Source organism: Gastrolobium bilobum, unplaced genomic scaffold (assembly GCF_033153095.1).
Source record: "Gastrolobium bilobum isolate Gb01-03AN ecotype WA unplaced genomic scaffold, APGP_CSIRO_Gbil_v1 utg100926, whole genome shotgun sequence".
In the NCBI taxonomy this organism is placed as follows: Eukaryota; Viridiplantae; Streptophyta; class Magnoliopsida; order Fabales; family Fabaceae; genus Gastrolobium; species Gastrolobium bilobum.
The window spans coordinates 11,105-24,736 of NW_026897415.1; the positions used below are offsets into that span (position 1 = coordinate 11,105).

General features: G+C 34.6%; 1 protein-coding gene across 1 annotated transcript; it reads left to right on the forward strand.

The window, feature by feature from the left end:
- The first annotated feature begins 5,571 nt into the window (after positions 1-5,571).
- Positions 5,572-9,367, forward strand: LOC133306756 (uncharacterized). The gene is made up of 3 exons (XM_061507133.1): positions 5,572-5,687; positions 7,855-8,061; positions 8,722-9,367. The coding sequence occupies exons 1-3, from the start codon at positions 5,649-5,651 to the stop codon at positions 8,923-8,925; spliced, it is 450 nt and encodes a 149-aa protein (XP_061363117.1). The 5' UTR covers positions 5,572-5,648; the 3' UTR covers positions 8,926-9,367.
- Positions 9,368-13,632: the final 4,265 nt, after the last annotated feature.

The following is a 13,632-nucleotide window of genomic DNA, read 5'->3' on the forward strand; positions in this document are numbered from 1 at the left end:
GATCAATGGATCACCATTATTTTTTAATTTAGAAGTAGGCAGCAGAAAAATTCCGGCTTTTCATTCTGGGTTGTAGTTATTTGTGATAGAAATGATTTTAATATCCATTATATTTATTGGCAAAGATATCAGATGACTAAATGAGTGGTTTCATCTATATTTGTTAATATAAACTATGTAAAATATTTGAAATGATTAATAGGAAAAATTCGCAGTGTTGTTTGCGAAAATGACACCATTGTGTTGTAAATGTAGATAGGTTTCATCATTTTGGTTTATCCCCAAAATGACACCTATTTTGTGAAGTTTTTTCATACTAGTGGATCAACTTATAGAGTCCATCCAATTGCACACTTGAAAATTTGAGCATACCTTAGTTTTTTTGATAAAGCCATTCTATCCTACTTGAATCCAAAATTTCCTGCTAGTGAAACACAAAGCATGTTGGATGAACTGAAAAAATAAACAATCACTGAGCTTAAGAGTCAGCAGTAATGTATTCATCATCATGACATATATATATATATATATATATATATATATATATATATATATATATGCAGTGAAGAAATACAATCTAAAGTGATAATGGAAATATGTGTTGTACACGTTTGACCACTCATTGCTGCCTTATCATTTTAACTTCACGACCCTTTTCTATTTCCCTATCTACGTTTGTGAATGAAAACAGTACAAAAATTAAGTGCACATCTTTTATGTTTGCTAAACTTTAGCCGGTATGAGTTTGGGAGAAATCAAGGTTGTTTGTGGCAGATGCTAGCAGCTCCAAACCAACTTTTGTTATTGTGAGTTTCTTGTTAACATATGTATGTTATTATCTGATGCCATGTGAAACTGTTTTTGCTCCAATTTTTCTACCTGAGAGTAAAAATCAATTATGTGTATACAATTAAACGATTTAGTGTAATTAGAGATTTACATGTGCGTTATGGTGTGCGAAGTAACCATTTGCTGAATAGTAGGAGTGATCCTTCCCAATTTCGGAGATCCTTCTGATAAAAAAATAAAATCTATTGGTCAATTTCTTGAAGTGCTTTGTCTTGTAGATTACGAAGTTTCTCAAAATTCAATAGTATTACATGAGGTGTTGAATGTTATCTCATTCAATACTATCTCATTTCTTGAAGTGCTTTTTTTCCCCCTCATTTTTTTTAATTTATGAAGTAATAAACTTCCTCCTTGTTTCTAATTTTTTTAATTAAATCTTGTTTTATTTATTGCAGGTACTGCAATTGATCAAAGAATTGCTTACTTTCTTATGCTGGTGGCGCTGGCAATTACATACATGTTCCATTGATACCATGTAAAGGCTATATAAACACAACAATACTCCAATGTACTTTATATTGTATCAAACAGCTTGGAAGTACAACAAAACTATCATTTTTTTTCCTATTCGTCCTTTCCTTTTTTGGCATCTTATTATTGAGGAGTGGTTCAACATCACACAAGCTCATAAGTGTACAAATTTATTTAATTACCGAGATGATGTTAAAACTTATATTGTTCAGCATCCAAAAGAAAAGAAAAACTGAAGTTGTTGATCCAAATGATGTATATATTTAGTTCTCACAAGCACCCGCAACTTATGGTAGGCCATATCTGGTGTTGTTGGTTTTCATAACCGATTCGTTAATGTTCCTATTGTACATATACCATACTTAATTCAACATTTATGTGTGCAATAACAAACTTTTTTTATGTTAAGGTAGTGAGATAAAATATAAGATGGACTTACTTAAACTTAGAAAGTGCCATCACAGGTCCAAATATTTCATCTTGTGCTGTTAGAGTTTAATAATAGTGTTGTCCTTAATAATAGTTTTGTCCTTAATTTATAAAAGAATAGAAAAATATAATATTTACCTCAATTTACTCGAAGCTAAACTTAAGCAGTAAATAAGTTCTCAATCAAGAAAGCATAACATCAGAAACAATGAACTAAATTTTTATTATTTACTGGGAACAAGAAAGTAATACATCGTCACATTTGAAAAAACTTTACAGCATAAGAGTATCACAATGCAAACAATTTTTCTTCCACAGTTCATCATTAATTTTTCTTTTACAAATGAACACCAATGAGCTTCTCAAAATCTCTTTGAGCCTCCATGTTGTGCTCTAAACCAGTTGTGTCCTTCATCTCATCAAGTTGGAGTCGTGCTTGGAGTCGAGCATAAGCAATGTCTCTCCCTCGTCTTTCCTCTTTTATTTGTCTCCAATTTAACAAAGTCTTCATATTATTATCAACAGCAATAGGAGCAGCTAGTTCATGACTAGTTTTCAAGAATGATTTTTCAACACTTCCCTTTTCCTCTTGCTTGTCTCTCCCTCGTCTTTCCTCTTTTATTTGTCTCCAATTTAACAAAGTCTTATTATTATTATCAACATCAATAGGAGCAGCTAGTTCATGACTAGTTTTCAAGAATGATTTTTCAACACTTCCCTTTTCCTCTTGCTTGTCTCTCCCTCGTCTTTCCTCTTTTATTTGTCTCCAATTTAACAAAGTGTTCTTATTATTATCAACATCAATATGAACAGCTAGTTCATGACTAGTTTTCAAGAATGATTTTTCAACACTTCCCTTTTCTTCTTGCTTGTCTCTCTCGTCTTTCCTCTTTCATTTGTCCCCAATTTAACAAAGTCTTCTTATTATTATCGACATCAATAGGAGAAGCTAGTTCATGACTAGTTTTCAAGAATGATTTTTCAACACTTCCCTTTTGCTCTTGCACAGTTTCCAACCTTATCTTCTTGTCAACCTCGCTAACTGAAGCCCTTGAAGACTTTTTGGTATCAAAGTTTTTTGACGAATAAAGTTTTTCTCATAGGCATGCATCCCTTTTTCATATGCAGAGACTCCATGGAGCTTTGAGGTTTGTTAACATCCATGATAAACTCGAGAGGAGGCTGAATTAAATTATAAAAATTTAAATCATTATCACAATAATAATAATATGCTTTAAAAGGAAAAAGAAAACACATAAAAAACACACACAAAAAATATTAAACATAATAATGAAAAAGAGCATAAACAACTTACATCTAATTTCTTCTTCTTCTGCATAGCTTTGGGTCTCCTCTGAGCATAAACAATATCGTCATCGTCATTCTCACGCGAATCTGGGTCTTCTGCACAGCTTTGGGTCTCTTCTGAGCATAAACAACATCGTCAGCGTTCGTCATTGTCATGCGCTTATGGGTTCCACACTTCAAGAAAGTGGAAGGGGACGTGAAAGTGTGAAGACGGTGGTTTGATCTCATCATGGGATCACTCGCATCCACCAAAACCCTCAACGCCATCAATACGGCAAGAAAAAAAATGGGAAGAAAAACAAGAAAACAAGAATTGCATAATAGAAAAAAAAAAAAACTTTTAATGCTGAGCACGAAGGAGAGCTGAAAAGTTTCTCGGAAAAATTGGAGAGATCAAAGGTTGTTTGTGTGTTTGCTTTTGTGATTTGCAATGTGTGTTTTTGTGTTTGCTTTTGTTGCCGGAAAAAAAAGGGAAGAAAAACAAGAATTGCAGAATAGAAAAACAAGAATTGCAGTGTTGAGCGCGAAGGAGAGCTGAAAAGTTTCTCGGGAAAATTAGGGATTGGAGAGATCAAAGGTTGTTTGTGTGTTTTGCTTTTGTGATTTGCAATGTTGTTTTTGTGTGTTTGCTTTTGTTGCCGGAAAATTATACCGTTGGAGTGGAGTGAGCGGGAAACGAAGCGAGGAGCCAGCTTATACAGTTGGAGATTTTTGAATTTTTTATATTTCTTTCTTTATGTTTTTATCATTTGCTTTGAGGATGTTTGAGACGATGTTCTATTTATATATAAACTCGAGATTACTTATTATTTTGAGTTAAATAAAATAATCAAGAGAAGGCTAATGAATCTTGTTCTGGGATTGTCATATGGAAATAAATAAATAAATATAAAGATATTAGACAATTAGTATTCTAATGTGTTTGTTTATTTGTATTCTTTACTTTTACTTTTTCATTTTTATTTTGAGTTAATAAATAAATTAGCTTTTCAAATATATAAATTTTATTATTCTTTTCGTAGACATTAAATAAGCTTGACCTTACAATTTTTTTGAAAATCTATCCAAAAAGAGATATGTAAAAACAAACCTTCGGGGCTTTTGCCCCTCTTTATTACAAAAAAAAAAAAAACAAACAAACCTTCATAATAAGAAAGGCATGTGAATTTTAACAAGAAACAAATTATTTATTCCCTAAGATATATCCAATGATTAGTTCACCGGTCAACGACAACTTTCAGAAAGTAAAATGAAAATTCATCCTGTTTATTTTAATTTCAAATTTATCCTTATTGAAATTTACATTTTTTATAAAGGTTTAATTTTTTTTTTTAAATTCTTCTTCCTATTCAATACTATTTTATATTTTATATTTCATTTGAGAAAATGAGTAATGTCTCGAAAATATATGTCACTATAATTAGGGTGTGGATGACAATCATTTTGTTCCCTGACACTATTTATGATAAGAAATAATTATTTTCTATTTCTGTGTCTTGGAACAATTTCTGAGAATAAGAAAAATGTGTTTGATAACATGTTATTTTTTTTTTCTGAGAATAAAAATTGCGTTTGATAACACAATCTATATTATTTCAGACATAATTTTTATGATTTTTACCTATTTGAACATGACAATCAATCTATATGTCACGTGTCTCGAATAAGAATTGGCTTCCTAATATATATATATATATATATATATATATATATATATATATATATATATATCATAACAATTTTAAAATGAATTTTTTCAAAATATAAACCAAATGCAAACAAAATTTTCAGCAAAATTAATTCATTCAAAATTTACTTGAAACACACGGAAGCTATTTTTGGTTGGTCTGAAATGCTCTTTAAATTTGTATCATTGAATACAATAAATATTCGAGAAAGAATTATGTGAGATATATAAATTATTTTTCTTTAAAAAAAAAGTTGCGAGAGGATGTTATCTAATAACTTCAATGAAATTGTGTGAGAAGTCAGAGACTATAAATATTCAAAAATATAATTTAATATAATGAGTCATTTGAATAGTTTATGGGTTTATCATCTATCATTTAACATAATTACAAAAAGTTTCCTACACACAACATTTTGTGGGGCTCGCAGCAAAAAAAAAAAAACTCCGGCACGCAAAATAAATCTCTATAACATAACACAATCACTTTTCCTTTCACATAACTCTTATAAATCCCTTTAGAATATATGTTTATTTTTCATATTTTATCCAAAAAAAGAAATTGTGTTATGCTTTCACTTTCTTCCTTCCTTCATTACGGAGCTCACTACAGCTACAGCTACAGCTAGAACTAGAACTAGAACCCATTGTTCCCTTCTTTCAAATGCAACGAGCTTTCGTTCCAAGTTCCCTTTTTTCTCCTTCTCATCATCATCTTGCACAAGAAGCTCATCTGGGTTTCCTTCACTTTGCACAATTTCTTCTTCTTCTTCCACAGATGAGGCTGAGGCTGTCACGAAAACCATAACTGGCAATGGTAATGGTGAAACTGAAATCATTATTAAGGATGCAGCGGGTTTACTTGACATAAGAGTTGGACCCATTTTGACGGCATGGAAACACGATGAGGCTGATTCTCTTTATATGGAAGAGGTTGATATTGGTGAGCCTGAACCCAGAATCATATTGTACTAATTTTGTGTCATTGACTCTATTGTTCAATAATTGAAATGATTTGTGTTATATAAGGGCTTCAATACTGATAAATCATAATGGTAAATTCTGAATGTGTCGTACTTTGGCTATTTGGTGTTCTATTCGTTGAGTTCCTTATAATGAAAGAGGGAGATGTTCTGTAAATAGTGTGAGAATGAGAGTGTTAGTTCTGACTTTACATCTTGGTTGGAGCCTCGTATTGTTACAGAGTACTTCAATACTTCGTGGGGATCTCATAAAACTACACTATAGTTGTATTATCTATCCTATCAGTTTGGGTCAAATAGAGGTTGGTTCAGAAATTGGTTAGGGTGTGTGTGAGGGAGATATCGTCCTTTGGAGTTTGGACTGTTTGTAGTGTGTCGGCCATATTACACCATGAACCGTGGGAGTGGATCCTCTCATGTGAAAAAGTGGTCTTGTGGTCATGTTATTTGATCACACCATTCATTTAAAAGTTATACACTTTTTTCTTTCTTATCTCATCATGAATGAATGATTGTAATCAAAAAAACATGACTACATGACCACTTTTTCACATGAGAGGATCCACTCCCTTGAAGTGTAAGTTTGGGATTTGATATCTTTGAGCTGATTCAAGAAAGAAAATAAATGTGGCTTTTATAACAGTTTTAATAACCTCAACTACTTGAAGCCTATAAAGTAAAACCTAAATAGCAAAGTACAATCCATAAATAATCATCCAGGTCCAATTAGAGCACATTTGAGGGAAACACAATATAAAGTACCACCTAATTAAATCTTGAACAAATTTAAAATTTAAACATATGGATACTGATGCTACATGTTCCTGTTCTGAGTATTAGCTGTCACTCAAAGAGCTTTTCTACATTTGCATGAGGCAAGGAAGCATTGACCTTCAAAATGGTTGTTGTACTAGTGTCAGTCACGTCTACGTGTCAAATACCCATCAGATACCATCTTATGCTCCTAGTCTGCATCCTTAAATACTTTTTTTCTTTTGAAATTTTTATACTAATGCGGGTGGAAATTAATTGTTTTTGTTTTAATTTAAGATACATGTTTTTATGTTTATCTTATACTAATTCATATGTTGTATTATATTTATGGCCATGCCATGTCCTATAATTTAGAATCTACAGCATTCCCATGTCTGTGTTATATGATATTCATGTGCCGTGTATCTTATCTGTATCTGATCCATGCATCCTAGGTCAGGGCCTTCCACAAGAGCAGAGAAGGAAGATATACTAGGAATTCAGTTTTTTAGACGATTTGGACCATTTGTGATTTTGTGAAAGTAATATCCTATCTTTGTGTATGGAAATGCATAATTCGAACGATTGTATCAAATTTTAAACTGCTTCACGTCATAGAAGAATTGGTTCAGGTTACTCCCTCTTGATAGTGTCTATAGTTTTAAATCCAAACTTCTATTCATTTGGATAGTTCTTGTATTGTTGTTAGTTGTGGATGAAACTTATCATCAAATTTTGAAATGCGCCTTTTCATACTTCTAAGCTTCAATTTCTGTATTTTTAAACTTACGATCGACGTTATTTACTAGAAATGTACTTTCTTTGCCTGCTTACTTCTAAATTTATGTTTTATTTTTGCCTTGTAATAGAGTCTTTAATGTATGCTTATGTATTTGGCGGTGGTCTATCTGATTTCTGTACCAAGGAAGAATGAGACTTTGATGTCTGACATTGTTGAGAATAACATAAAAGAATTAATAAGACATATGTTTAAGGCAAAAAATGTGGGTTCTATAGACTCATTTGTTCGTTTGAATTTTAGCAAAAGAAAATTGTAAGATGCATCTGTCTTGTTCTAGGTGAGTTTGGTATCTGGAATTTATCAAGCTCCGGGAAAGAAATAATTATTTTCTAACTTTAACTGCTCTACGTGTATCACTTGATGCTTATTAAATTGTGAATTCTGAAGGCAAAACACTTTATTATGTTGTGCATATAATGTATATAATGATGGGTTTGATGGACAAACTTTTGACTGCTGGAATAGTTGCTTGTGTGTGTGGCAACACTTCAGAAATGGATTTGATGTTGTGATATCGGCATCTTATTTGTGTTTTTCTGTAAAATGTAACAAATTTTAAGGCAAATATGCAGGGCAAAAAGATCATTGTTCTTTCCAATCTGAAGCCAAGGAATATGCGTGGTGTGAAGTCTTGCGGGATGCTGATGGCTGCTTCTGATGACAAGCATGAGAATGTTGAACTTCTGTTCCCTCCTGAGGAAGCAAACCCTGGCGAAAGAATATGGTTTGGATCAGAAGATGAAATGGATAATCAACCTGCTGCTGCCACTCCGAATCAGGCAATAGCTCTACTTGAATAGTAATTAATATGATTGCCTAGCTAAATGCGGAAGTTCTAAATTTAGATAATTTATTCTTTCATAAATATAACTAGGTCGTGTTTTAGAAAAAGTTTGTTTGGATACCATAATGTTTATGTGTCCAATAGTAGTTGTCAGCACAAGGTGTTAATTACATATAGAGATTGAAAAAACCCTAGAGGCTTAGACCAGGTGACATTTTTCTTGAAAGTCCCAAAAAATTTATCGCTCGCATATTCGTGTACTATAGAAGACTCTTGAAACTAAACCTTCAACAGTATAGATCGATGATTCTGCTGGAATGAGTGTTGTATATAAATCTTATTACAGTGCACTGTATAAGTGGATGTCATTATCATTTAGATTATTAGTGTTTTGATAAACAAACTTTAGTTTGTTGGGAAAAGATTTATAGATTCAGCAATTTGTGCAGGAAGTTCAGGATCTGAACATAGAGAATTGAAGAATCTATGTGAGGAAGTATAGGCTAAAGACTGGGCTTTTGAGAGCACTGTAATGCAAGAAGTATAATGATAATTGTTTTCACACATATGGGAAATTTCTAAAGGCTAATTGATCAGTTATCTCTATCCTGTCTAATCCATATAGAACTTACTATTCTTGTGTGACAACATGCAGATACAAAAGAAAAAGATATGGGAATTGGTGCAGCCTCATCTTAAGACCGATGATTCGTGTATTGCGATGCTAGGGGTGGATGTCATACTGGGTTCAGTGGCATGCCAGTCATTGCGGAATGCAAATATCTCAATTTCTTATTCTACACAACCGTTCTGGCACTGCCTATCCTGTCTAACCCACTCTTTCGTTTGTTTCGCGTAACCCTCTTTACAAAATCCAGACTCGGCCCTCTCTTTTGCAGCATCCTTCCTTCTTCGTTTGTTTATTGTCTCTCCATCGCAATGGTAAGCATGTGCTTCTCTTTTTTTGAATTGAAAATGTGCCTTCTATTGTTCACTGCCTGATATTTACAGTTTTATTTCACCATTGCTGTATGTTTTCCAAATGATGTTTTTAAGATGTATGTGCTAAGGATTTTTAAGAAAAATTAAGCAATTTCAGAAGAGAAAGAGGTATACATTTTTTTAAAAATTGTTAGATGGCCATGTTATTATCAAATATCATATGATACTTTCCGTTTGTTGTGAAGTTCTTTTTTTTCCGTTTGCAAGGCTATGTTATTCTCCTTGAATATTTTCCGTTTGTTGTATTGTTCTTTTTTTTTTTTTTCCATTTTGAAGGCTATGTTGTTCTCCCTGAATACTTTCCCTCTTTTTCTATTTTCTATTTTCAAGGCTATGTTATTTTCAGTTTCCAAGTACAAATGTATGAAAAATGACTTTACCAAATATGTATGAGGTAATGTGGAATTTAATCTGCACCGCTAAACTATGCTATCGAAGTGCAAACGATAAACCAAGCATACTCTTGACTGGTTATTGATTAGTGGGCAGAAGCATCCTAATGAAAGAAATTTTCAGGCATTTGATTCTGGGTTCTAGTTATTTGTGATAATCCAAGTACAAATACATGTCTATTTCTTGAAGAGTTATTTTTAATTGTCCTAAGTTGTTATAGGTTTGATGCCACTGAGGTCAATGGGTCACCATTATTTTTTAATTTAGAAGTGGGCAGCAGAAAAATTCAGGCTTTTCATTCTGGGTTGTAGTTATTTGTGATAGAAATGTTTTTAATATCCATTATATTTATTGGCAGAGATATCAGATGACTAAATGAGTGGTTTCATCTATATTTGTTAATATAAACTATGTAAAATATTTGAAATGATTAATTGGAAAAATCGCAGTGTTGATTGCGAAAATGACACCATTGTGTTGTGTTGTAAATGTAGATAGGTTTCATCATTTTGGTTTATCCCCAAAATGACAGCTATTTTGTGAAGTTTTTTCATATTAGTGGATCAACTTATACAGTCCATCCAATTGCACACTTGAAAATTTGAGCATACCTTAGCTTTTTGATTAAGTCATTCATTTGAATCCAAAATTTCCTGCTTGTGAAACACAAAGCATGTTGGATGAACTGAAAAAATAAACAGTCACTGAGCTTAAGAGTCAGCAGTCATGTATTCATCATCATCACATATATATATTGTTGTAAATAATATTGATTTAGTTATTATTTAGTTTATTGTTGTATTGGGCCAAGCCCTTTGTTGTATTGGGCCAAGGCCTTTAGGTTAAAAGTAGGTCACATATTCTCTATAAATAGAGAATCCCTTGTACACATTATTTACAATTCTAATATATATCAGAATACCCTTTTTCAAGTTGGTATCAGAGCTCTCGATCTTGAGGGCTCTGCTTCCGCGCCTACGAAACCCTTTTTTTTGTTTTCCATCTCTCGCTGCCATCAGCCGCCACCGGAAAAATTTTCCGGGGACCTCTTGGACCGAGAGATCACTGCTTCTCTTTGTTTTTTCTCCCATCTTCCTCAATAACAAGACCCCAAACTGAACCGTTCAACGTCACCTCCAAACAGAAGCGTTTTTCACTAACCAAGAACACTGTTCATCGCGATAGACCTTCTTTTTGGCGGCCATTCAACTCCGATCAGCCCCAGATAGGTTCGCAATCCTTGGACGACCCTCGCCTGAAAAGCCCAGCCCGATCGGACGTCAGACGCGCCTCCACGCGCCGCTTCTTTCCCTGCGCGTGAATCTCACGCGCCGCCAGCTTCACCGGCGCGTGACAGCGCGTGACGGTTGCTATTGGCTGCGGACCGGTGCAGTCTTGACCGACTCTCCAAGCTCGTTCTGGATCTGTGCTCACCTCTTTGATCGGACCTCGTTTGGTAATTTTTTCGTGATTTTTTGGCTTCTTGGTACTATTCCTTGAGTTGTTTTGCAGTATGGCCGCTTCCGACGGTGATTCAACTCTAAACTTATCTGAAAAAAATTCTACCTCATCTGTGGTGACCCCTCTTGGTCACAATGATCTTCCAAATCTACATCAGAGTTATCGATTTGACGGATCAAATTATTTGTCATGGTCTCAGTTCATTCGTACTACCATCAAGAGTCGCAATAAGATTGCTCATCTTGATGGCCCTGCTCCTGCTGCCACGGATCCCGATTTTGCTGTTTGGGATAATGAGGATTCTCTTATCATGACTTGGTTGTGGAATTCGATGACTCCTGAAGTGGGTCGTCATTGTATGTTCTTGTCTTCTGCTATAGAGATTTGGGAAACTGTCCGCTCCACTTATTCCTTGAAACAGGATATGGCTGCGCGCTATGAATTGCGCAATAAAATATTCACTACAAAACAAGATTCTTTATCCGTGACTGAGTACTATGGCACCTTGAAGGAGTTATGGACTGAACTTGATCAATTTCAGAGCTTGAAGATGAAATGTACTGCAGATGCTACTGCTTTAGCCAAGGAGGTAGAAAATGAGCGTATTTTTGATTTTCTTGCTGGTTTGAATTCCGAGTATGATCCTATTCGGGTTCAGATACTTGGCAAAGAAACTTTTCCATCCCTTTCTGCTGTTTTCAATACTGTTCGAGGAGAGGAGAATCGTCGGGGTGTTATGATGAATCCTGATAAATCTGTCATGTTATCATCAAAAGATGGTGCTGCTTCTAAACCCACTGATGGGTCTGCTATGATTTCAACAAAAAAAGATGGTTCTACTTACAGGAGTTCCTTTCCAAAATATTCTGATGGAGCATCTTCTAGACCTAAGAAAGATGATCGCTGGTGTTCTTATTGTAAAAGAACAGGTCATATGAAGGATCTATGCTATCGCCTCCATGGAAAACAAACTGTCTTAGAAAAGATGGCAAGGATGCGTGGTCAAGCGCATTTTACTTCTTCTGATATAGCTCCTACACCTAATGAGACCCAACCTGCATTTCGTCCAGATGAGTTGGAACGACTTCGAACCATACTTGATTCTCTGAGTAAGCCATCTGGTACTGGTACTAGTGATTTGGCTATGACTGGTATGAGCTCCAAAATTTCTTCTTTTCTTACTTCATGTATTGATTTTAAACATTCTTGGGTTGTTGATTCTGGTGCCACTGATCATATGGCTTGTTGTGCTGACCCCTTTGTCTCTTATAACCCTACCATTGGCACTCATACGATAGCCGTAGCTGATGGCTCCTATACATCAGTTGCGGGTTCTGGTAACATAAAATTACAGCCTTCCTTACATCTTAAAGATGCTCTTCATGTCCCTAAACTTTCTACTAATCTTCTTTCTATTCATAAAATTACAAAAGATTTAAATTGCACTGTAACCTTCTTTCCTACTCACTGTGTTTTTCAGGATCTCGCCACAGGGAAGACGATTGGGGGTGCTAAAGAGCAAGGTGGGCTGTATTATCTGGTGTCACAATCTCCTGCATCTCATGTTAAGGATCACATCTTACTGTCACATGGCCAGTCAACTGCTGATTCTCTGATTTGGCTTCATCATAAGCGCTTGGGACATCCTCCATTTAGTTTACTCAAGTCTTTATTTCCGTCTTTGTTTTTGTCTAAGTCTGTTGAGTTTTATCATTGTGATGTTTGTGAGTTTGCTAAGCATCATCGTGTGTCTTTCCCTTCTAGTATTATTAAAAGTGTTGAACCTTTTGATCTTATTCATTCTGATGTTTGGGGTCCTTCTAAGGTCCCTCATTCTTCTGGAAATAAATGGTTTGTTTCTTTTATTGATGATTGCACTCGTGTAACTTGGGTTTACTTAATGCATGAAAAGTCTGAGGTACCAAAACTGTTCTTTCAATTTTATAAAATGATTGAGACTCAATTTTGTAAAAAAATCAAAAGAATAAGGACAGATAATGGTACTGAATATGTCAATCACTCTTTTTCCCAATTTATACAAAATCAAGGTATGATTCATGAACTTACATGTGTAGACACCCCTCAACAAAATGGGGTTGCTGAAAGGAAAAATCGTCACCTTCTTGAAGTTGCTCGTGCCTTATTGTTTCAAACACATGTACCCAAATGCTATTGGGGAGATGCCATTCTTACTGCAGCATTCTTGATCAATCGTCTACCCACTCGGGTTCTCGATCATGTAAGTCCTATTCATTCCATGACTTCCTTTTTTTCTTCTATTCCAACTTTGCAAAGTCTTCCTCCTCGAGTGTTTGGATGTGTTGTCTTTGTTCATATTCATAAACAGCATCGCAGTAAGTTGGATCCTAGGGCTCTTAAATGTGTCTTCCTTGGATATGCTCCTGATAAGAAGGGCTACAAGTGTTATCACCCTGGAAGTCGGAAATTTTTTGTTTCTATGGATGTTACATTTCAGGAATCTGAGTCTTTTTTCCAAGGTCCTCATCTTCAGGGGGAGAATGATTCACCAGAAGACTCATCACCTTCCTTCTTTGAAACTTCAGTGTCTACTCCTTCACCTGTGTCAGTGTCTCTTCCTCTTGTTCCTGTTCCTAATGTGTCTGTGACTGATCCTCCGATGACTGATACATCAAGTACACAAGAGATACGGAAGATTGTAACAGCTGAATTGGTATATCAAAGAAGGAAA